Source organism: Caretta caretta, chromosome 17, assembly GCF_965140235.1.
Source record: "Caretta caretta isolate rCarCar2 chromosome 17, rCarCar1.hap1, whole genome shotgun sequence".
NCBI lineage: Eukaryota > Metazoa > Chordata > Testudines > Cheloniidae > Caretta > Caretta caretta.
This window is the reverse complement of record NC_134222.1, coordinates 10,963,414-10,987,434: the sequence shown is the minus strand read 5'-3', so window position 1 is coordinate 10,987,434 and position 24,021 is coordinate 10,963,414. Positions and strand designations below refer to the sequence as shown.

Below are 24,021 nucleotides of genomic sequence, written 5' to 3'. Positions count from 1 at the left end.
CTCATCAAAGACATTCCTCTTAGTGAACTGTGCAATGGACGTTCTCAACTTCCAAACAACAACAAAGCAAGAATAAAATAATTTTGACCTTGGTTTACACCAAAAAGATGGTGAAAATGCCTTCTAACATACTCGGTCTCCAACATACAAGATACTTCAAAAATGAAGAATATGCTTTTAACTACCCAGTAAGAGGTTTCTATGGCAGCACAACTGCCTGAGTAGTGACAGGGAAACACAAATGGAATCCAGTTGCAAGATCTCTTCCGAAGAGACATTTTGTTCCGCCCCACGTCCGGAGGCAGGTCCTCAGCAGGTATAAATTGTCACAGCTCCATGGAGCTAGGCTGGCTCAAACCTGTATGGTACAGGCCATTTATTCATATTTTATACCAACTAAACCAGCTCAAATATTCAAAACCTGGACACAGGGCAGCCACACATATATCTGCCTGTTAGCCCCGTCCATGTGCCCCCACAGTAGTACAGTGTGTGTCTTTGTCCCCCTCTAATGGTTGATCCACATAAAAGGAGAAGAGCCGACTTCAGCTATCTGCTAATAGAATTATTCCTTTAGTTTAATCAATAGCGACTCAAACTTTCAGCATTAACAGTCTCCAGTTCATACGCTGCCAATGACCCAAGTGAGGTTATAGACGTATCTTCCCCCACACGCTTCATTGCCGCTTTTAAAAATGGCATTAATGTGGAGCTCCTGCCTAGAGGCTGAGATTTCCCAAAGACCCAAGAGAGTTAAGTGTCCAAAATCAAATGGGAGTTTAGTGCCTAACTCCCTTGGACTCCTTTTAAAACCTCAGCCATGTCAAATGACTGCCATTGCTGTTCTTCACAGGGAAGGAGGGGCATTTCACAGTCACTGGAGAATCACAGCCTGAGTTGAGCCCCTCCAGTTTGTTTCGTGAATGTTCTAACTAATATGGCTGTAAAAGAAGCAACATCCTTTTTTTCTCCCCTGCATGGGGCTTGCAAATACATCGCTCCTTCAAGTCTGCCTCCTACCGAGGAGAGGTTTATTGTTACAGGAGAGGCACAGTTCCTGGCAACTATGGTTTGTTTTGTTTTGTCTCGTTTTATTCTCTTTTTTTTTTAAAAAATGAGATGAAAAATAGGCCGCCTCATTAAAACACACTCTGAAATATAACCTTTGTGCTTCTTCAAGTGTCCTGCAATCATGACTGTGTCACTGAAGCTCAAAGGGGCCAAATTACTAATTGAAAAATTATAGAGAGTGTTGAGAGAGCTCTCAGCAGCACAGAGAATTCTTTTGGGCTAAAGTGGGTGTGAACTTAGAACTCATAAGTGTCTCCTGGCTCACACACTATGCTGACAGCTCTGCATGAACCACCCGAATAAGATATTCTACCCCAAAATAGAACGAACTACCTGCCTATGCATTTTTATAATGGTTAAGTAGTTTTAGGGGTCACACCACCTCTCGCGCACAGGCATAAATCTGACTTGAAGCTTGTGACAAGAATTTAATGACTCTCTAAGCGTATATTGTCACTGCAATTTTTTGTGGGCAACCTCATTCTCACCATTAAATGCCAGAATTTAACCCTAAATCAATGTCATCACCAGAGAGGTGCAGATCTATAGGGCTGCAACATCATCATTAGAAAGGGGCAACTCTCAAGGGGTTTTGCTTCAAAACAGTTCAAATAAACATTTTCTGTAGTTTTAACCCATGTGGGCTTCAGATACAGAGTTTTACCTTTAAGTTTGGTTTCAAACAGACCCAAAAATCTCGAAGTGAGACTCACCAAGTTTCCCACTGATACCATGTGAAACCTACTAGTTCCATATGATTTGGATACAACACCACGAACTGGCCCCAGGTTTGCTCAAATCTGAGCCCAGATTAGCACAAAAGCTTTGTAAAATCCTTAGGGTATGTCTACACTGCAATGTAAACCCAAGGTTTGAACTCAGGCTCAAGCCTAACCCCCCTTCTATCTACACACAAATCGTACTAAGCCAGGGCTTGGACCCAAGGTCCCACAATCCCATGGGGGTGGAGTGTCTGAGCCTGAGTCAAGCTGGGACTTAGGGTTCAAGTCCTATTGTTTTGCAATGTAGACATAGACCCACTGGACTCATGCTCTGCAAGTCTTCCAGAAGTATTCCACAATCCCAGAGGCTGACTTTCTTTGTCCTCTGGACAGTCAAGTTTGCCGACCGTCAAGTTTTCCCACATTGCACCACAAACAAAGGGCTAGAGTGGCCACATTTTGGGAAGGCGCTAGGAAGTCTGGGATCTGGGTGGTTGGACGTCGGTCCTCATAATGCAGTGTAGATGCTGGAGCCCCAGGCTGGGACCTAGGGTTCAACCATTCCTAACCTGGGGTTACAAATGCGTGCAGATGCTTAAGCCCTATGTTAAAAAACCCAGTGTTTGCTAACTTGAGTTCTACTAACTCGGGCTTATATTGCAGTGTAGACATTGCCTTCGTGAACTTTTCAAGGGATGTGATCTGAATCTGGCGCTTCTACTGAAACCCCAAACCATGCCAGTTCTACATGCAGCACAGAGGTGGGAATGTAACCCATAAAGAGGCTGTCAAGCCCATCATCTTGAAGAAGGGTTAATATTGTTTTAAGTTAAATTAATCCATTGGCATACGGTGCCCGGGCTCGACTTGCTACGACATTCTACCTATTGTGAGGATTTCCACATTCATATCCCAACTCATCTAATTAAAAAAATAGTATATTAGGAACTGCATCTGCATGTGGTTCAGCCAGAAACTTCCTTAAAGAGACACAGCTACGAAAAGACCGTGTTCAGTTCTGTGCCCCCTAGAAAAGTACCCGTTGGTGTCAGTGCATACAGACCCCACTCATGTGACAGGCGTATTAAATGTTTGTGACCTTACCCCAGGTCCGGGGACTGAGGCCGGGAAACAAAGTCCAGTGACTTACTAGAATTCCTGAATCACAGTCTCCCCTTACTCCATCAGTCGTTAATAAAATCACAGTCTCCCCTTACTCCATCAGTCGTTAATAAAATCACAGTCTCCCCTTACTCCATCAGTCGTTAATAAAAATATGCTTGCCTGCACGTCTCAAGGGTCCCACCCCAAATGTTACTTCCTCGCTTTACTATTAGCTAGGCAGCTAACGAGCCAATTGTGTTGCCACATACTTATTTTGCATATGTAAATGAATGCACAAATTAGGCACATAATGACACAAGCAGTTTTGTAAACCAGCCCCTTCAGATATAGCATCCCTGCGCCAGAGTATTTTATAGTCTTTGTCCTCACCTTGGGGTACAGGACTGGGTTAAACTTCAGTCCGGAGGCATCGTCACAGAAAGCCTACCACAAAGAAAAACAAAATCAGCATGAGGCAGGAGGACAGTGTTTATAAAAGCACTTGGCTTCTTTTTACCGTGTGTGTGTGTAGCGGGGAGGGGACAAATACAACGCCCGGCAAGAACTCGATTCCTCCAGCATATAGGCAGAATTGCCCTCTCCAATCTGCATAGGAGACCTCACCCCCAGCATTCCACTGAATTGCCACTGAGGGAAGATGTACACAAAGTCAAGGCTGCTAACTTAATATAATGAGCCTAATTTGGCTCTAAATTGCATGCGTTGTCTTCACAGCTCCATCTCTCATTCTAATCCGATCAGCGATGGCATGGTAGTTTCAGAATTTTACAGGTGAAGACTATTCATAGGAGTTGACTTCTCACATTAAAGGGTTTGCACAAAACAGACCTAAGCGAATAATGATTCATTGACATTTAAGTGGCACATATATAGCCTTTTGCTCCAAACCGCCTTTACAGCTCTCTTCTCATTTCACAAAGGTGCATGCAGGCGCACATTTGTTCACGAAAATGATCACGGGCCCGTGGCAAAGCAAAATTTGTTATTTGCAGTGGTTTGTATAGCTTAAGTCATCCAATCAGGAAACAGAAAAAAATACCACATGAGAAAGGCAATCAATCACACAGCTCAAATATTAAACTCATGAAGACTGACTGCTGGCAGCAAGCAGTTTGCAAGCCTGAAATTTGTTCACACAGGCATACAAACAAGTTGGTAAAAATCACAATCTGTTCTCAGATAACGTGTGAACAGAATAAAGGGCAAAATTTGCCAAATATCTGCTTAGCAAAGTTTTTGCTTTGCTGAAGTAGGAGCCAAAATAAAGCTGCATTATCACAACACATTGCTCCCTGCAGAGAAGGATACAGAGACCATAGTGCAGGCAAACTAGAATAGCATTTTGTTTATGACTGAGAGAGAACATGTGTATTTGCTGCCCCTTGTTCTATCAGGCCAACACACAAAATAATAGCAGAAACCTTCATTTTCTTTATGGCTTGACCATTTACATCCCTCTCTCTCCTAATTCCTTCTCTCCTCTCTGGCAGCAGTAGATCATGGCTGTGCTCACATGTAACATACAGTAGTAAGAATAACCAACACCATCCACTCGAATACCACTATTCCACCAAAGGTCTCCAAGATCTTTAAAATCGTTAACATGACTATGACTCACCACGCCTGAGAGTTACACATTATATAATCCCCATTTTACAGATGTGGAAATTGAGACACAAAGCAGGTAAGTGACTTGCCCAAAGTCACGCAGCAAATACACAACAGAAGCAGGAACAGAGCCCTAAAACCTGGATATTGTTCTCTACATTGACTGTCTGAGAACTCTACCTCCTGCACCCAAAATGTTAAAGCAGCACAGTATTTGCATTTGAAAAGCTTTCCATGGTGCACCTAGAGCATCCACGTCTCGTAAAGCAGTTCTCTCCAGGCAATATAGACAGTTCACCTTTGCAATCTGTGGGATACTAGGAAACTTGCTAAGTCCTGCCAGGGGGATCCTTTCATGTAATGTTTTCAGTTTGGACCTGAGAAAGGAAAAGAGAAGAACAGAGAACATGAAATAAGTTACGATAATAGACATGCCTCCAGAGCTTCATGCATACTAACTGGGACTGGTAATGTACAGTGAAGCCACAGCAGGAATCTCTTCCAGATGTTTGGAAATGATACCCTGCTGCATTTCCAGTGTGTGGCTAGAATTTCTTTTATTGCCCTTGCAGCTCTGTTATGTTAAAATATTCATATTTTGGTGAGGGACGAAGAAGATAATTCAGACACCGGGTCTCATCAGTTTACAGAACGGATGGTGCTAAATATGATTGATATTATCCAATATCCTCACAGAGATTTTTATGTTCAGTTTCACTGGGCTTGGCTATAGATCAAAGTCTAATGTTCACTCCGAGAGCAATCTCAAGATACAGTATTCCAAATCCAGAGAAAGTAAAATAATACCCCAACCCATTTCATATCCTCATGTGGGACATGTGTTAAATCTAGGAGTAGCAAGTTCATCTACATCCATTAGGGTGAAAAAACAGATAAAGGATATTTAAATAGTGATTTTTTTGTTTAACCTTGGGGGGAGAAGGGAGGGCACTTCATACCTGAGTATAATCCTTAAATATTCAGTACCATCTGCCTCTTCACACTTAATAGAAAGGATCAGATTTCCTAGGCTGCTGGCTGTACAATAAAAATTTAAATGATCCTAAAAATAGAAGAGATGTGTTAATGTGATGTGATAAGGCAGTCTTATCTACTGGCAACAACCTACATCCCCGCTACCTAGAATGCTTCTTAGACACTGGTCCCTGTGTCAAGAGAAAATTGAGGATGACTCATTACTGTCTTAAGAAATTCTCCAACACCTCACTCACAAACGCTCCATGTCTCGGTCCTTTGGGAACCTGAAAGGGTTTATTTATTTTTCAGCCTGTAGTCTTTATTACTTTGTCCTTCGTTTGTTCACAGGGACCAATATTTTGATTGGCAAAAGTAAATAAGAATTTTTCCCTCAGGATGAGACAACAGAATAGAATTATAGAAATATAGGGTTGGAAGGGACCTCAAGAGGTCATCTAATCCATCCCCCTGAGCTGAGGCAGGACCAAATATACCTAGGCCATCCCAGACAGGTGTTTGTCTATTCTGTTCTTCAAAACCTCCAGTAATGAGGCTTCAAGGGAAGTTGTGGAATCCCATTCCGGTACTTAATTATCCTGATAGTTAGAAAGTTCCTAATGTCTAACCTAAATCTCCCTGGTTGCAGATTAAGTCAATTACTTCTTGTCCTGCCTTCAGCATGCCTGAGAGGAATTCTTTAAGCTCAGTACCAATGTGGACACAAGAACAAATGGATATAAACTGATCATTGGGAAGTTTAGACTTGAAATTAGACAAAGGTTTCTAACCATCAGAAGAGTGAAGTTTTGGAATAGCCTTCCAAGGGAAGCAGTGGGGGCAAAAGACCTATCTGGCTTTAAGATTAGACTCGATAAGTTTATGGAGGAGATGGTATGATGGGATAACATGATTTTGGCAATTAATTGATCTTTAAATATTCATGGTAAATAGGCCCAATGGCCTACGATGGGATGTTAGCTGGGGTGGGATCTGAATTACTACAGAGAATTCTTTCCTGGGTATCTGGCTGCTGAATCTTGCCCATATGCTCAGGGTTTAGCTGATCGCCATATTTGGGGTCGGGAAGGAATTTTCCTCCAGGGCAGACTGGAGGAGGCTCTGGAGGTTTTTCGTCTTCCTCTGTAGCATGGGGCACAGGTCACTTGGTGGAGGATTCTCTGCTCCTTAAAGTCTTTAAACCACGATTTGAGGACTTCAATAGCTCAGACATAGGTGAGAGATTTTTCGCAGGAGTGGGTGGGTGAGATTCTGTGGCCTGCGTTGTGCAGGAGGTCAGACTAGATGATCATAATGGTCCCTTCTGACCTTAATATTTATGAATCTAAGGAACTCTGACTCTGAGCCAGTCAATGGAAGGGTCAAAGGTGAACCAAATAATAATTTATCTCACGTTTGAGCTTGTGAATGTCTGAACACATGGGCCAGATCCAGATAGCATCCAGCCCCACCAAAAAAATTGGGGAAGCTTAGATCTCAGCCCAAATGCTTGTGACTTAGACACATCACTAATTTTTTTAACTCAATATCATGAAGAGATGCTTGATGACAATACTGTAAAAAGCAACTGTATGAATATCAGGGACCAGTAATAAGTCTCACTAATGCCTAAAGAGTATCAGGAGTACTGAATAGTATATTGGATTTCCAACCCTTCATTATCCCTATTCAAAACCACTCCTAAAATCTCACTGTTTTCACATTGTCCACAAGAAGGGAATTACTAGATTAAAATGGAGAAGGGGTCTGTAATAACTTAAGGGAAGTGACATGTAGATTTGGTTGGGAAATGGATTTTCTCTCCCATCAAAAATTCTTAGATTTGGGAAAAAAAATCCAAAATTGGGACAAAAAGCCAAGATTTTGAAATTTTTTTTGCAAAATGAAATTCTGAAAAAATTGTCACATGGAGTGACTCAAACAATTCCATTTGAAATGGTTTGTTAGGAATTTGACCATTTTTTAACATATACAATAAAGTACCTTTTGAAATGAAAAGGCACTTCAAAACAAAAAAAAAAAATCAAAACGTTCTGTTCCAAAACCATTGAAACAAGATGTTCTGACATTTTCAAAACAGGTTTTCCACGTTCTTTTTTCAAACCAAATTTTGTCGAAATCTATATAACGGAGCAAAAAGTTTTGGTGGAGTGGAAACGGCTTTTTCCGATGGAAAACGGTTTCCGAGTTTAGCGACAGAGGTCTCACGCTTTAGAACACTGATCCAGGCTGGGTGACTGGGACCAGAAAAGTCTTGAGACCCTTCCCAGCACTTGTGCGAATAGCACCTTTACTGAAATGATGGGATTCAAACTCACAACCCCGGTCCTTTGTTATGTGTGTGGGAGAAGGCACACAATTCTAAGTTAACCCGCTCCTCGGTTTCCCATGGTCCATCCTGTTTTCTCTCTGCCTGACTCTGCTGGGGAACTACGATCTGTGGATCTTAATGTGTGAGCCTCTATTGCCTGAGCTAAAAGACCTTCCTCTCTTAGCTAACCTGACAGCAGGCTCATCAATCTCTAATTTGCCTAGCCACCATTAGAGGGGGACAGAGTGCCACATTAAACAGATAGCTTACAACAGACTGAGAAACGTAGATGCGTATTGACCACTGACCTTCCCTAGAAAGTGTTTTCTGTATGCCCGGGCTTCACCTTTGCACTCTAATTTATACCCATACGTGCTAGGGCTAAGGTTTTCCTCTTCCTCTTCAGAGATGCTGCTATCCGACGAGGTGGGCGTGCTGAGATTTTCTGGATCTTCAATCCAGTATCCTCCGAACTGGGGCAGAATGATCATGGGATAAGGGCTTCCTTTCTCTAAAATCTGTAAAGAATTCCGATACAGTGCAGTGAGGATACAATACAGTGCAACAGGGACTGGATTAGCTGGGGCAAAGCACACTGAAGTCAGTGGGAGTGTTTCCCACTGGCTTCAATAGGCTTTGGATCAAGCCTTTAGAGTCTCCCATCACCATTAAGGAGAAACAGAGGAGTCAAGAGCTCTGTATTGCCAACCCCAAACATTTAAAAATCATGAGTCAGGCCCCCAAATTGATGAGATTGGCTGAAAAATAATGATTTTTTTTTTAAAGAATACATTTGCGGTTCTTTTTACTGCCTTCTGAGCCTTTAAGGGTGCACTTGAGTCACATTTTCAAGCTTTTCTGTGCAACTATAAAGGCTAGAAAACATCATACTCTTTTTTTCCTCTAGAATCTCAGCTTTCATTTAATCAAGTGTCTCCAGGATTTGAGGCTTTAAGAAACACACCAAACATCACGAGATTCATAACAACATCGAGAGACAATGAGATTTTCATGCTGACCACGAAAACTGGGAAACAATCGTTTGTGTTCCAACCTCTTGTAGGTAAGTTCATTAGCAACTAACCAACACGGGTAGGGCCAAATCCTGTGGTTTTTATTCACTGCTTGCTCTCTCTTAACTCAGGAAGAACTCTCATTGACTTTAATGTGAGTTTTCCTGAGTAACAACAGACCAAGGGTGCATTTACCTCTGCAGTAGAAGTTGGACTCATTCTCAGCTGTCATGGGTCCTTAATGCTTATCAACCATCTCATTGCTTAAAAGATGGGAGAGGAGGGTGGTCCAGGGTGTGCTAGCCACTAGGCAGGTACAAATCAAATAGCCAGCCACGTGCTTGTCAAATCAGCATTATCAATACTTCCTAGTCTTGCAGGACTCAATAATCGACAATCCTGAGATTGTACTTTTCTCACTGCCACGGATCAATAGCAGTACCACCATAGGGTCTGGGAGAGTAGCCAGATTGCAAGTGAAATGTTCCAGCGTAATAGCACCAAGTTAACAGTATTGCCTTTGTTTCATTATTAAGGTTATTTTGGGGGTGGAGGAAAGCATAAAACACTCATCAGCAAGAGTGGTTCTCCAACCAGAGAATGATCATGCCTTTAAAGTCAGTTACACTCTCTTCAGTGATAGTGCAGGATCAGGTCCTAAATGAATCCCTTTATAACAACTTATGTTTATCTGATGCCTTTCACCCAGGCTGATCCCAAAGCACTTTACTAACCGATCGGGCAAACTATTTTCTGAAATGCAGCCCCCATCTGGTGTGGACTGAGGTAAGTAACAAATGCAGTGACAAACAGCGCAGGAACAATGACTTACGTTTATATAGTGTCTTTCGTCCCAAAGGATCCAAAAGTGTGTTACAGGCTGAATATCAGCATATAGAATCAATTCACACACCACTGAATTGCAGCCACCTCTGGGTAGCGACGTAGCAGCAGTCGTTCAGCAGTGTGCGGCAACGGAGTGCAACAGTTCAAGACAGACAACGCACAGGTGTGAGCTGCCTTGTGTGTTCATGCAGGGGAACAAAGGGGTGTAAGGCCCCCTTGTTCCCTGGTGCAAACAAACTCATATCACTGTTACTCCCCATCTTGGGATGATGGGCAGGGAGTGGGCACCCCCTCCCTCCCTCCCCCCCCCATACAATATGTTGGCTAGCACAGCTGAGCCAGTGTGAAAGAGGGAGCAATCTGCACCCGTAGTCTGCAGTACTCCCCCAGCCCCCAGGAAACGGGGAAATAAAACACTAGAGAGACCTCTCCAGAGGAAGAATTCAGCCCAGGTACATGTTGCCCCTTGCTCAGGTCTGGTGATAACTCCACAATCTGACAAATATCACAGCGACCTGGAACGGCTGGGGGAATTTAGGTACATGAAATACAATTCCCCACAATGCAACTGAGCCAGGACAGGACACTGTGCTTGTTATTTATTCTCCTCGCTTACGACAATGTGTTGTGGCCTCTAGGCTCATGTACAAAAACAATTATAAAAATCACATAGCTCAACCGTAGAGACAGCCACCATTATTCTAGAGAACAAATGGCATTTTAATAAGCAACATGGCCATGATCTTGGTTTCACAGCTCATCCATAAAACAGGAAAGAATCCCTACAAATAACTTTTATTAACATTTTGAAAAAGGCAGCCATCCAAACATGCTTTAAAGCACCTACCTCATCAATGCTGGGGTATGGGATGTAATCTTCCTGTAAAAGATCAAAACACCACAGATACGATTGCTTGTTCTCCATTAGGTATTTATTACATCCTTACCACTTTCCATTTAATGCAAACATTTTTAACCTGCCCTATTGTACAGAAAGTAAAAGTATGTTTTAATGTTCCCAGTGCCGTGCACTTTGTAAACAAAAAATTATCTTCACACCACCCCTGTGTGATAGGAAATTGACAGATGGGGAAACTAAGCCACGGAGCATTCTTGCCCCTGGTCAAACAGAAAGGGCCACCTGATACGATCTGTCTGCCAGTGAAGAATTCAACTAGTGGAGGGGCAATCAGTAGTGTAAACTCAGGTGGGAGGAGGGATGGTCCAATGGTTATGACTCAGGAGACCCCAGCTCAATTTCCTGCTCTGCCACAGACCTCCTGTGTGACACTGGGCAAGTCACTTTGTCTCTCTGTGGTTCAGTTCCCCATATCCAATATGTAGGTACTTCCTCCCTCACAGGGGGTAACAATCTAGAGGTGCTCAGATACGTCAGTAATAAGGGTCATATAAGCACCTGAGAGAGTGAGCAAGTGGAGTAGGCTCTGGTGTCAGCCATAATCCCACATCCCAATGCAGGGGATACGGCGGGGAACAGCCCCTAGACTGTTCTAACTGACGCTAGGGCCAGGTCAGTGCAGAATCAAGGAGCTATAACTTGCTCCCCAAATGGCCCCCCAGACACAGGGGAGAACTGAAGGCCCAGTGAAGGGCTTAGAGATAAATATTTCTTCATATCCTATTGCCAATACCCTGAGCTTTGTAAGCTTGTTTGAGATGGGCAAGCTGTGCAATTCCTACAAATAAGAGCTGAGTAGAAAGGCAACCAGACCAGCAGTTTACCACAGGGGCTGAACTACTGAATTGGGCTTAAAACCAGCCCTGCATTAATGGAAAGATGGGGTAGGTGACTTTTCCATTCCTCCTGTGATTCTTTGTTTCAAAATACCTCAGTGCATAAGGACATAATGGAACCATTTCCCCATTCAGTTACCAACATAAGGTTTCAGAGGAACAGCCGTGTTAGTCTGTATTCGCAAAAAGAAAAGGAGTACTTGTGGCACCTTAGAGACTAACCAATTTATTTGATCATGAGCTTTCGTGAGCTACAGCTCACTTCATCAGATGTTTACCGTGGAAACTGCAGCAGACTTTATGTGTATATAAAGTCTGCTGCAGTTTCCACGGTAAACATCTGATGAAGTGAGCTGTAGCTCACGAAAGCTCATGCTCAAATAAATTGGTTAGTCTCTAAGGTGCCACAAGTACTCCTTTTCTTTTTGCGAATACAGACTAACACGGCTGTTCCTCTGAAACCTTATGTTGGTAACTGAATGGGGAAATGGTTCCATTATGTCCTTATGCACTGAGTACCTATATACTTTATGTGTATATAAAGTCTGCTGCAGTTTCCACGGTAAACATCTGATGAAGTGAGCTGTAGCTCACGAAAGCTCATGCTCAAATAAATTGGTTAGTCTCTAAGGTGCCACAAGTACTCCTTTTCTTTTTGCAACATAAGGTTCTCAACAATGTGATTAAAAGACAAACCATTTTAAACAGCTCACTGCAGAAAGACAAACAGGTCTGATACCTAACGCTAGATTAGGGGCCTGCATGCTCATCTACTTTATCTTTGCAATTCAATTAGTCCCATGTCTTTAGATAACATTTAAATCCTTTCATTTTTTTAGTCGGTGGCTTTACCAACATTCCCTGAAATCCCTAGTTCTAGAGATAGAAAATTATTTTGAGAGTTCTGCACAATAAGCAACATCCATTCCAACACCAACCTTATTTTTCTGGCTTCCAATTCTCTGGTCTTCAGATTTTGGTGCCTGTTTTAAATGAATAATAAGTTAAATAATTAAGATGTTTGCTATGGTATGGAAGAAAAAAAAAACAATGATATTTCATAGCAGTGAAATCTCTCTTAATGACCACTCTGAGGGCTTTTCTACACTTTGAATACTACAGCAGCATTCCATCCTGTCGGTGTAAGTAGTCCATCCCATCGGTGCAGGTTAGCCACCTCCCCGAGAAGCAATGCTTAGTCGACAGAAGAATTCTTCCATTGACCTAATGCTGTCTACCCTGGGGGTTAGGTCGGCTTAACGATGTCACCCAGGAATGTGGATTTTTCACACCCCTAGGCAATGTCGCTAAATCAACCTAAATTTTCTAGTGTAGACCAGCCCTCAGTGACCAGCCAGGTTATCCTAGGCTCCCCACCATGTTTTTTTCCTTGCCCTGCTAATACGTGTGAAAATTATAAACGGCCTTGTCCACACAGGGATTTTACCATGTTAGTTTCCATGTGCTGGCTGACATCTTGTAACAACTAGAGCGGAGTGAAATTTGTTGGCAAAAAACATAGATTCAGCGACACCACAATGTTTTATGAATTCATGTCAGTTTTGCCAAACCGTTTTGGTCAAAAAACACCAAAAATAAATTCTGGGGGAAAAAATCAAAACATTTTGTGCCAACATTTTGTAAACAAAATGCGGCATTTTTTAAATAAAATTCAAGGAATTTTGAAACAAAAAGTCACTTTGAACTGAAAAATGGAAACACTCCAAAAGTAGTTAAGAATGCTTGAAATCCAACTGAAACTTTTCATTTTGGGTCAAACAAAAAGTTTCCTTTGACCAAAACCAACTATATTGTTACTTTTCAATTCACTGAATTTTATTTTAAAAAAATGTTAGTTTGGGTTCAAACCAAAACTTTCCCCGCCCCCAGTTTTTTTTAGAATGGCCAGCGATCCCTCAAATCCGTTATTTGCACAGTCTACCAAACACATACCGTCTAGGGCTACGTCTCCACACTACGAGCTAAGGGTGTGGTTCCCCGGCTCCTGCACATATCCTCAAGCCAGCGTGAGTACAAATAGCAGGGTAGCCAGGGCACTACAGGTAGCGACAGCAGAGGGGAGTACAAACCATGTGAGCACAAACTCACCTGACACCAGCGGTGTGTGCATGGCTCAGCTGCGCTTCTGCTGCCAAGACTTGTGCTACTATGGCTTCACTGCTATTTATGTTTCTCCCTAGCTCGGTGAAAGCTAGCAGGAGCATGTGTACACAAGCCGGGAATCACACCCTTAGTTCATAGCGTAGCCGTGGCCTACAAGGCAAATTAGGAAAATGTCATGCCAAGTGCGGTAAAATGGATCAAGTCACTTTGTTTACTTTGCATTATACAGCCAACCACAGATTGCTGCTGTTAAATGCGACCTAAACACCAAGACACTGCAAAACACAACGCCAAGTGCTATGGCCCCAATTCATCCAGGCACTTTACATTTGATCACCAGGGAGTCTACTCATATACTTGAAGCCACGTATGTGTTTTAAAGGACCTCGGTTTTACTGAATCAGGGCAGTGTTGCCCAGCAGTGTCCCAGCAAAACATATTCCTTATGTTGTCTGACTGCTCAAACTGTGAGGCGACAGGCATATTGATTCTAAATCTTATGCACCTGAAAATAATTGGCTTACATTTCAGGTCATGTGTGTCGGTGTGTGCTGAAACGCTAGAAAGACTAAAAGCTGGGGAGGTGCTTTCAAAGAATCTTCCAGCAACAACGTGGGTTGATCACAAAAGGACTAAGATCTACTGCTGTTCACCAAGACCCTTCTGGGAAGTTATACAATTTCATCTGATTTTTTATATTCAGATTTAGTACCCAAGCATCCTCTCTGATCAGTTTAGACTGGGACAATATTATTTTTAATGACACAGTGCTGTGGACTATATTTGTGTATTGTAAGATCACCCTGCCACGTTAAAGTCACATACTGCTTTGGGAACTTGCTATCCGCACAGTATCTGTTTATTGTCATTCTGTACAGTTTTCCTAAGGAGAAATAATGCGTCAATGGGGGGTGCTGTGTACCACATCTGTCATGCTACTCACCTGCATTTTTTCCAGCATTTCAAAGAACTCTGCAGACTGAAAAACAAACAAAAGATAAATCACTTGCCTGTCTGGAATAGAAATGAGGTCAACTTGCGCAATTCAGATCTGTTTATGGATTTCAAATATCCCTCCAACTTTCAATCTGGGGTTCTGGTTCTGACCCATCTCCAGGTTCACCGGGCCAAAGAGGAGAAAAGTGATTCACTGAGGTTTTTATAAAGAGAAATTAATTTACATCAGAGATTAATGTTAGATCTTTTCTTTTACAAGTGTGACAATAAAAAAATTAATATGCTCGTAAAAATTAAGTAACTGGAGTAAATGGCTAGTGTTAGTGATGGTAAGCGATGAAATCTTCATATCTACATAGTAATATCAATGATAGTTTGCACTCTGTAATGCCTACAATCTGAGGATCTCAAGGCATTTTATAGGACCACAGAATGATAGAAATGTCTGGCTGGAAGGGACCTCAAGAAGTCATCAAGTCCAGTGGTCTGTATTGAGGCAGGGCCATGTAAACCAAGTTTGCCAACATCGATAATTAAATTTTACAACAGACCTGGAAGGCAGTATTTTCATCATAGAAAACTAGAGCAAAGAGAGTTGAAGTGACTTGCCCAAAGTCACCCAGTAAGTCAGTAGCAGAGCCAGGGGTTAAACCTCCGAAGTCCTGACTCCCAGCCCTGTGCTTTAGTCAAAATTAAAACAACATTCCCCCTCTCGCAACATTAGCACCAGTGGCTTTATATCCTCTATGGATGGTGGCCGCTGGACAGAAATATGGTCAATTTTTAGCAGCATCATTACTGTGCTTCATACTGTCTCATAAAGTAACCAGAGGGCAATATAATTGCGCACACACACACACTTAAGCAGATCTGACTTTCCATCTGGTAATGGATCAGTGGTTCACACACCCCCTTGTCAGAGGACAGGCCAAAGCGACACATAACTTAGCAGGTAATTATGTCTCTGTACAGTGTACAAAGAGCTGCTGTAGGGTGAAAGGGGAGATTTTTCTCCCTCAGGTTCAGTCTCACGCACTCACCTTTCTGATGGGATTCTGTGTGAACCTCTTGAATAAAGTAGGTCTCTTCCTCCCTCCCCCCCCCCTGCTCAGCATAAGCTATTCCCATAACCCACGGAACTAATCAGCTGATTGCTTGGGAGAAAGATTTGATAAAATAGCTGTTATCCAGCCGAGATACATGCTGTGATGATTTCACAGCATCAGCACTTGCCATACATTTGCATTGCATTCTGTCTAGAAACACTCAACCTGGTATTTTAATCTTCTTCAGTGGAAACAGGAACTATGTTGGATTACAACTTCACGTACTAGGGCATAGAGACCCAATTCGGCTAGTTAACACTCACTCCCTGAGCAGAGACTCAACCGCTGGTATGAACCGTCATGGCTAAAATGGCCAAGGAGCCCAGCTATGAGACCCCCAGTCAACATGAATGACTGTATCCCAAGTGACTATCAGAGGACTGAGCACCAGGGAGTCTGCGGGTTGGACTGATCAAAGCCAGAGAAAACCTGGCAGTAAGAATCCTTTGAGATTTTCTTTGGTTAACCCCAGTTGCAGAAAAGTCCTTTTTCCTTCCAAGCATGTGGCTTGAGACCCAAGCACAGGGCATGTTGGTCCTTTACCCAGCCATAGCCTTTCTCAACCTGTCAGACCCACTGCAGTTCCCTCAGAAGAGTGCTCAGACGTGATAGAGATGAGCACAAGATAGGTAGGCAGGTAGACAGACCACCAGAGAGAGAAATTTTGAGCACTCCCTGTTTCAATGAAGTGGTACCTTGCGTACTGTTTATCTGATACATGTCAACGACACCAGCCAAATCAATTTGAGCTTGGATGTATTCAGCTGCAAGATTGATTCCAAGGAGCTTCCCTAAGGCCAAGTTACTCTCTTATACGTACATTATGTATTCCCTTCAATATCATTAAATACACGAGATTAGCAGTAGGTGGTTAAATGCATCTGTGACGGGTTGCCCCCCCACACGTGCACACACACTCCATGGTGCCACCTGATGTACTGGGGTCCCACTGAGCCCATCCGCTCCACCAGCCTAGGCTTCCTCACCCTGTCATGCTGTACCAAGCCCTGAAGCCTCTTCTAGCACAGTGGTTCTCACCCAGGGGTCTGGGGGCCCACTGGGGGGGTCACGAGCAGGTTTCAGGGGGTCCGCCAAAATAAGCCAGAGACCAAGGCCAGCGTTAGACTCACTGGGACCTGGGGCTGAAGCTGAAGCCCATGCCCCCACCACCCTGGGCTGAAGCCGAAGCCTGAGCAACTTAGCTTTGCGGAGCCCCCCGCAGCACGGGACCCCAGGCAATCGCCCTGCTTGCTACCCCATAATGCTAGCCCTGGCTTTGAATCTACTGGATGTGCAGGAAAGGAGTTGCTGCGGCACAGGTGGGCTGTGGAGTTTTTATAGCATGTTGGGGGGGGGGCGCACAAAGAAAAAAGGTTGAGACCCCCTCCTGTAGCACACACACAGGTATGGACACATCCAGCTGCAGAGAGACACGGACACTGAAATCAGCTCTGCAGGGGAAGAATCAGTTAGGGGATTGCCGAGCACTCAAGTGCACACCCCTCATGGGGTGCAAACCTAAAATTGTGTGGTCTTGCACAGCACAGAGAGCTATACAGTGTAAGCTCATGAAAAATCGCTCCCTCCCTCAGTGTGGGGGAAGATATGCACAGCTTGTTGCCTCCCCCCTTATGAATTGCACAAACTGGTTTAAAGAAAACATAAACAAGTTTATTAACTACAAAGGATAGATTTTAAGTGATTTTAAGGGATAGCAAACAGATCAAAGTAGATTACTAAGCAAATAAAGCGAAGATGCAAACTAAGCTTAATACACTAAAGAAACTGGCTGCAAGTAATAATTTCTCACCCAAAATGTTGTTTTAAGCAAGTTGCAGAGTTTCTTAAAGACGAACTGCTCTTGCTTGCAGCTTAGAACTCCAGATATTCCTTTCACAGGCCAGACACCTTCTAGCCTGGGTCCAGTCCTTTCTTCCCCAGATCAGTCTGAGGTATTTTCAGTAGTCATTTTGGGCGGGGATTCAGTGAGGAACCAACCCTGATTAACTCACTTCCCTGCCTTACATAGGAGTTACATACGGCTGGAATCCTTTGTTTCCCAGTTTGATCCCCGCCCCCTTTGTGGAAAAATACTAGCAGCCCAAGATGGAGTCTAATACCAGGTGACATGATCACATGACCCTGTAGTGTCAAAGCAGCCATAAATCCTCAGGAAGACTTCACAGGAAGGTGGCAGATTAGCATCTTCAAAGTCTTATTGTTCTCGCTAATGGTGCATTAACTAACTAGCCAGACTGATTGAACTTTGTCTGGTGGGCGTTCCCCAGGTGCAAACACTTTTGTAATTGATACATAGTCCATATTCCTAACTTTAGATACAGAAATGATATATGCATACAAATAGAATAATCATATCTTTCCAATTATATCTCACAAGACCATCTTGCATAATTATGCCATAGATATGCATATTCATATCATAACAATATCTCTATGAAAAATATGGGGTGTAAGTGTCACAGCATCAAATACCCCGTCCTGCCTACTCTTTCTTTCCTTGTTTATTGCGAGAAGGCCACTTCCCTTTAGCTTCCTCCTGCACTTTGTTTCACCCTATTACGGTCACTCTTGAAATAAAAACACTGAAAGTACTGTACTTGGCTCCCACAGAAAATGCCAGAACAAGGGTCAAAATAAGGCTGAAGGTTGCGAACTTACCCACCCTTATGGCAAAGTGAATATAGTGAACATGACCAATCCATTAGCAGGTGAATAACAACCAGTTGGAATAGCAGCCACTTTAGCATGACTCAGAGTTTGCTTTTCATTTGTGCAATATAATATTTCAAATGATGATCACCCCTTGTTCAACTAAACTATAAAGTCATTTGTTGTCTCAGTTACCTGCCTCAATTTATGTTCAGTTTTACTATGGCTCTTAAGCTATTTTTTCTTATAACACTACCAGTATTGCCAACCTAGTGTTCAAAAATCATGACATTGGCTTAAAAATCACGAGATTGTAAAAATAATGTTTGGGCTTCTTTTGATTTGCTTTCTGGGTTTTGTGCATTTAGGGTTCACATTTTCAAGTGTTTCTCCACAACCAAGGGAGATAGAAACTGACTTACAAACAAAAACACGGAGCTGAGATTCTCACATGATCACACAGAGGCTGGGGCTTTAAGAAAAAACATGAAACTTTACAGGAATTGGCACACTGTAAGCCAAAGAAAAGGACAATATGCCGGCACGTCACTGGTGTTTGCGAAGTGGCCATTTGTGCTCAGAAATCAGGCAGAAAAACAGCTGGCTAGCTACTCAGTTTGTGCATATAAACCTGAGTGTATGAAATTTGCACATAACATTTTCAAACTGGGCTCACAAGACCTTACCTTGTAGGAGGTAATCTTTAAACAACGATAAATGAAAGGAAACAAAGCCAATTAAGATCCATAACCACCACCAAGATTGGTATGCAGACTTAGAAACTACAAATGAAGACCATTTCAAATAGAACACCTACAAGCCATTACCTTGCAAGATACAAGTCCAGGATTCTGCATTTCGCTGGCTACAGCTGAGGACAACCCTGACACCTTGAGCAATGCAAGGTCTGCTGTGAACGCGGCTCCCTGCGGTGGTTTAGCTGGCTTGGTTTTATGGATAATGGCCTGCTTGGCAAATGATCTAAAGAGACCAATGAGTTAGGGACTTTTAATCAAAGTCCCACAAGGCCTCTCACAAAAAGGACTCAACATCAAGCGCTTCACAGCCCCGATCCTACAACTGAAAGTGTGCGGGCAAGCTGTTCCGCCTTCCCAGAGGCCCATTTACTTCTTCGGGGCTGCGTGTGCGCATAGCCGTCTGCCCAGGCACTGAAGTCACCATTTGTTAAAGTTACCCATTTTTCACTCTGACTTTATGGTCCAGATAATCACTCCAGCTGTCGCAAGGGAAAACCAGAGGCAAACCCCCCTCCCTTCACACACTGTGGTGCCCAGATCCGAGCAGCAAGTGTGTCTTTGTATATGTTTGGAAAGTGCCTAGCACACAGCAGGTGCTGCTGGAGTATAGAGACACAAATAATGACAGTGATTCACTTCACCTTTAAACTAAAGGGGCAATACCAAAATAGTTCCTTGGTTTTATCCACTTTTTTTTTTTTAAACTATCTTATCACTTAAAAGAAGCTCCTTTTTCATATATATTACGATATGTATTAACCCATTCACAGAATAGAGTTAGTGGCTCCAAAGGTACATCATGCTGGGAAAACAGGACAGAGAGGGGCTGAGACCACTACACGCTGACTGGTGGAAGTCTCCGAGGTGGCGGATGGATTTCACCTCTAAATCTCACCTCTGCTTTTCATCTGCACCACCCTGGGTTACTTTGGCCCTCCACTTCTGTCACACACAAATCAGTTTGACTTGGGTCAGCAAGTCCTAGGACCCTGCTCGGTGGGGAAGGTCAGTCAGAGCCCGAGTCCTATTGAGACTCGGTCCAAGCCCTGTCATTTTGCAGGATGGACGCAGCTCAAGCCACAGACCTGAGTCAGAAGATCTGCTGTGTGCAGTACGGATGCCTTAGCACGGCTGTGAGAACCGAATCCAGCAGTTGTAAGCCCAGGTTTACTATGCAGTGTGAACACTCAAGCATGGGTTTGGAAACACTGAGTCCACCAGCACAGGTCCATGGTTTACAATGCAGCCCAGATATACCCTATGCAGCCCGAGTGAATTTGCCCCACATGGGACAAGGACCACATGCTCAATGCACCCTTCATATTTGCAAGTGCCTCCCCATTTGCCTATCAGCTGTCACTTTTGCCTGTGAGGACTGCACACAGGGACAATCGCCTGATCTGCAAGAGCACTGGTTGAGAAATTTGCCCCGAAAGCCTAAATGAGACAGACTTCGTAACAAAATATAAAGGCCCCTTCAGCCACAGCCCAATCCAGGCAAATACAGACATAGGCTATTAGAGACATTAGTGGCAAGATTCCAGCAAGCCAGCCAAGCTAAACTAGATTAATGCATCACTTTGTGAATTTTCAGTCATTTGTCATTTCAGAGCTTTTGATCAAACAATCCCAGGATAATTCAATCGAATGGTCAGTTACCCCCAACCCACCCCCACAGGGACCTATCCATCCCTTGTCTAAAAATAGAGACAGGCTACTCATCTGCCCAAAACATGTTTGTAAAATATTGGGACGCTCCCATTAAACAAACATGTGGCTTTTCCAGAATCAAGCAGAGGAGGAAGCATGTCACTAAAGCAGCTTCTCTCTTCCCCCACAGTCTTCTTCATGCCTTTGTTTGCTCACAATGGACAGTAGCCAGAAAACAGCTTGAGCTCAGGAAGCCGGTTACAAGAGGTGTGGGCTAATGGCTGAGAGAAGGCAGGGGCACTGAGAAGATGCTATAGGTCAAAGGAGGATAATGTGCACGATGGGATTAGCAGCCATGATTCTGCTCGCTGCTCATTAATGGCTCGAAGAGGTCCCCTAAGACTGAGGAGCACCATGTTGGAGAGAATGGCACTTAAGGCAGCTTTTCAGCAGACTTTGCAGTAAATATCCAGATTTCCAACAATAAAATACAAGGGTTTTTGTCTAAAAAGGAAAAACCAGAGAGAGGAAAAGAAAACAAACAAATTTTGTATGATCCTTTAGAGAAAACATATTTGCCATAGGACAATTTTCACTATAATAGTAGCCCAAGGGTTGCTCTAATTTACTCCAGGCTGTGAAGGTAACAAGAAGCTATTAGCACAGCCAAGGAATGGAACAACTTCGGGGCAAACCCAGCCTTGCCTATTTTTACAGTGCTGCATTGTCAGAGTGGCAAAAGAGTCCCCTGAAGCCAGGTTATCAAAGAGTCCAATGTCCACAACTGGTGAATGTTGGGTGCTGAGCACTTCTGAAAGTCTGGCTCCTACGGTGGGTGCTTTTGAGAGTCTGGTCCTACATCACCTCTGTATCAATGGAGGTGGCACGACCCAACCTGAGCCAGTTAGAACAGATTTAGGGCCAGAATACACCAGCAGTGTAGTACAAAGCAGTCAATGCCATGTTGCAAGATCTGACCCCCACTCTTTAAAGTGGTGCTCTAGCAGAGTATACATTTTTTTAAGAAAGTATTTATCTAAAAAAAATTCAAGTGGACAGTATGCCTGTAGCTCTTAGATGTCTCTGCATCCTTAAGCCTGATCATATTATAGCACAAATAAAATCTTCCCATCTTTGATGTTATAGTTAAAACAAATGTACTTTTGTGATTCTTATCAGCATGTAACGCTGTCCGCTGTAGCTTCAACTTTAGCAGCTCAGGAAGTCTATACTTCCCCAATTCTTGTGCAACTGGTGTTCCAGAACTGAAGTTACCGTATGCCCCTCTCAAAACCTACTGAAAGTAAAATGCCACAGTGGAAACTAATCTCCATTATTAGCACAGACACGCCAAACTGGTCTAGTAACTTGTACTAGTAATGGGTTTATAAATGCAAAATGCACAAAATGAAAATCTTTCAATCCATAGCTCACTCTTTCACTTGTAAATCAAAACTCTCCCACTGTTAAACACCGTTCAAGTTAAACTCCAATACCACAGAAAAGGTAAAGAATGCAGAGAGTTAATTTTTACATTTTATTAGGAAAACACAGGTATTCTTTTTTCTCTGCATTAGACGATCTGCGGACTGTTTATAGCCATATCAGCTACCGCTCACTATTTATTTAACTCCCATGTTACACAAACAGGTAAGGTTTTAGTCAACGTGTACCATGGATTCTGAACGATTTAATGAAGAAGAAAAATGTAATTAGCAAATGCCCAGTTTGAAACTCTCCTTGTAAATGACACCCAGAAGGGGTGCGACATGCTGGAAAACGGCAGCTAATGATCTCACATGGTATGCACTGGGGCATACATCTCCCCCTTTTCAGTGCAACACTTACCAAAAAGTTCCTTAAGAAATCCATCATCTTCTCAACATTCCTCTCCTTGCAACAGCCAGGGAAAACTCTACACACTGAAAGCTGCTGCTGCTGAACTTCCTTATTGTGATCAAATAAGGAGCTCCTGAAGTTGATGCCAGCCTGTTCATCCATGCAGAACTCTCTCAAATCCGTCCCCTCCCTTTGTTAATGTTTCTCCAAGTCAGAGACATGATGGGACTGTTGTTTTATGTGTTAAAGGGTGGGTCAACTCAGAAGGCAATGTGCCCGAAACAGGTTGTGCAGGAAGCATGCTATAGGATTTAAAAAGAAAGAATTCTTTGCCTCAAACTCACATCTTGGAATGGATTCAAAGTCCTTCTTTGATGTGACACTCGCACCCACTTACAAGGCAACCTGTAAACTGCAGGTAGATTTGACACTTAAAAGAGCGGAGTAGCATTTTAGTAGAGCCACACATTGAAGTGATCGGGGGAGGGGAAAATCCCAGGATTATGAGGAGGGGGGAATAACCAGGGGACGTGCAGAGCTGGTTGGCCACATTCTGATCTCACTGGCATACTTCAATGGAGGTAACTCTGCATTTACACCAGTGTAACTGAGAGCAGGATCTGGGCCTTGGCGTGGCTGAGTTCATGCATGACAGCTAACATACAGCAGTAACAGTAAAAAACGTTCCCATTTACTTTGCAACTTCCATATGAGAACAGTATCCATCTCCCAGTTGGGAGTTGCAGGGCAATGTTGTTAGACACATTTCACAGGTGGGTAAAGTAAGGCACAGCAAAGCGATATAACTTGGCCAGTCTATCGATCTGCCTCAAGGGTCACCATGACACCCATCACCATAGTATCTAAGTGCTTCCCATTTAAATTAAATCTGCATAGCAAAGACCATCATGGAGTTTTCTCCTCATCTGTAATCATGGTGATGATGGACAGCATCATCAGTCTCATACTGCGAGTAAAGTGGTACAGGCAGGAATGAAGCCCCAGGGTCCCCTGGCCCCATATTCCCAGCACTAAACTTTGGACAATACCACTTCATGTGCTGTAGTGGGACAATGCGGGCACCATTTCAATGGATCCACAGGACAGACTCTATGCCAGGTCTCTAAGACAGTAGCGCCAATGCTGGAAAGGTTTAATTAGCTGGGGAGGAAAGAACATCATCCTTAGCACTTAGCAATCACAAACTGTCCACCCTTGTAATTCCTGGGAAAAGAAACTGAAGTGAAGGAGGAGATCAGAGCTAGAAGGCATGTAGAGAATCTGACAAATATAATTGCTCTGAATGAGTTAACTGCTACAGCTGTTTCTTTGCTGGCAGCGCACAGTGTATGTTGAATAGCAAATGAGCGGGGAACCAGATTGTGCTAGGAAAAGTTTTAAAACTCGGCAGAGCCTTCAGCTGGTTTTCACAACTGGAAGGAATGTGAACGGGTGCACCGCTCAGAACAA

The 24,021-nt window shown here is 43.2% G+C and overlaps 1 protein-coding gene across 7 annotated transcripts in view; it reads right to left on the bottom strand.

Annotated features, from left to right (window-relative positions):
* RAP1GAP2 (RAP1 GTPase activating protein 2) overlaps window positions 1-24,021 on the bottom strand; it is a 253,052-nt gene that overhangs the window by 36,261 nt on the left and 192,770 nt on the right. For 5 of the 7 annotated variants that reach the window (XM_048824054.2, XM_048824056.2, XM_075120918.1 and 2 more), the window contains 7 exons: window positions 14,515-14,550; window positions 12,386-12,430; window positions 10,540-10,572; window positions 8,142-8,351; window positions 5,486-5,589; window positions 4,825-4,903; window positions 3,288-3,341 (listed from right to left, as the gene is read on the bottom strand). In XM_048824054.2, coding sequence (XP_048680011.2) covers window positions 3,288-3,341; window positions 4,825-4,903; window positions 5,486-5,589; window positions 8,142-8,351; window positions 10,540-10,572; window positions 12,386-12,430; window positions 14,515-14,550 — 561 coding nt within the window. Of the gene's footprint in view, window positions 1-3,287; window positions 3,342-4,824; window positions 4,904-5,485; window positions 5,590-8,141; window positions 8,352-10,539; window positions 10,573-12,385; window positions 12,431-13,556; window positions 13,703-14,514; window positions 14,551-22,560; window positions 22,715-24,021 lie in introns of those variants that run through there. The other 2 variants (XM_048824058.2, XM_048824059.2) reach the window with 2 other exon arrangements.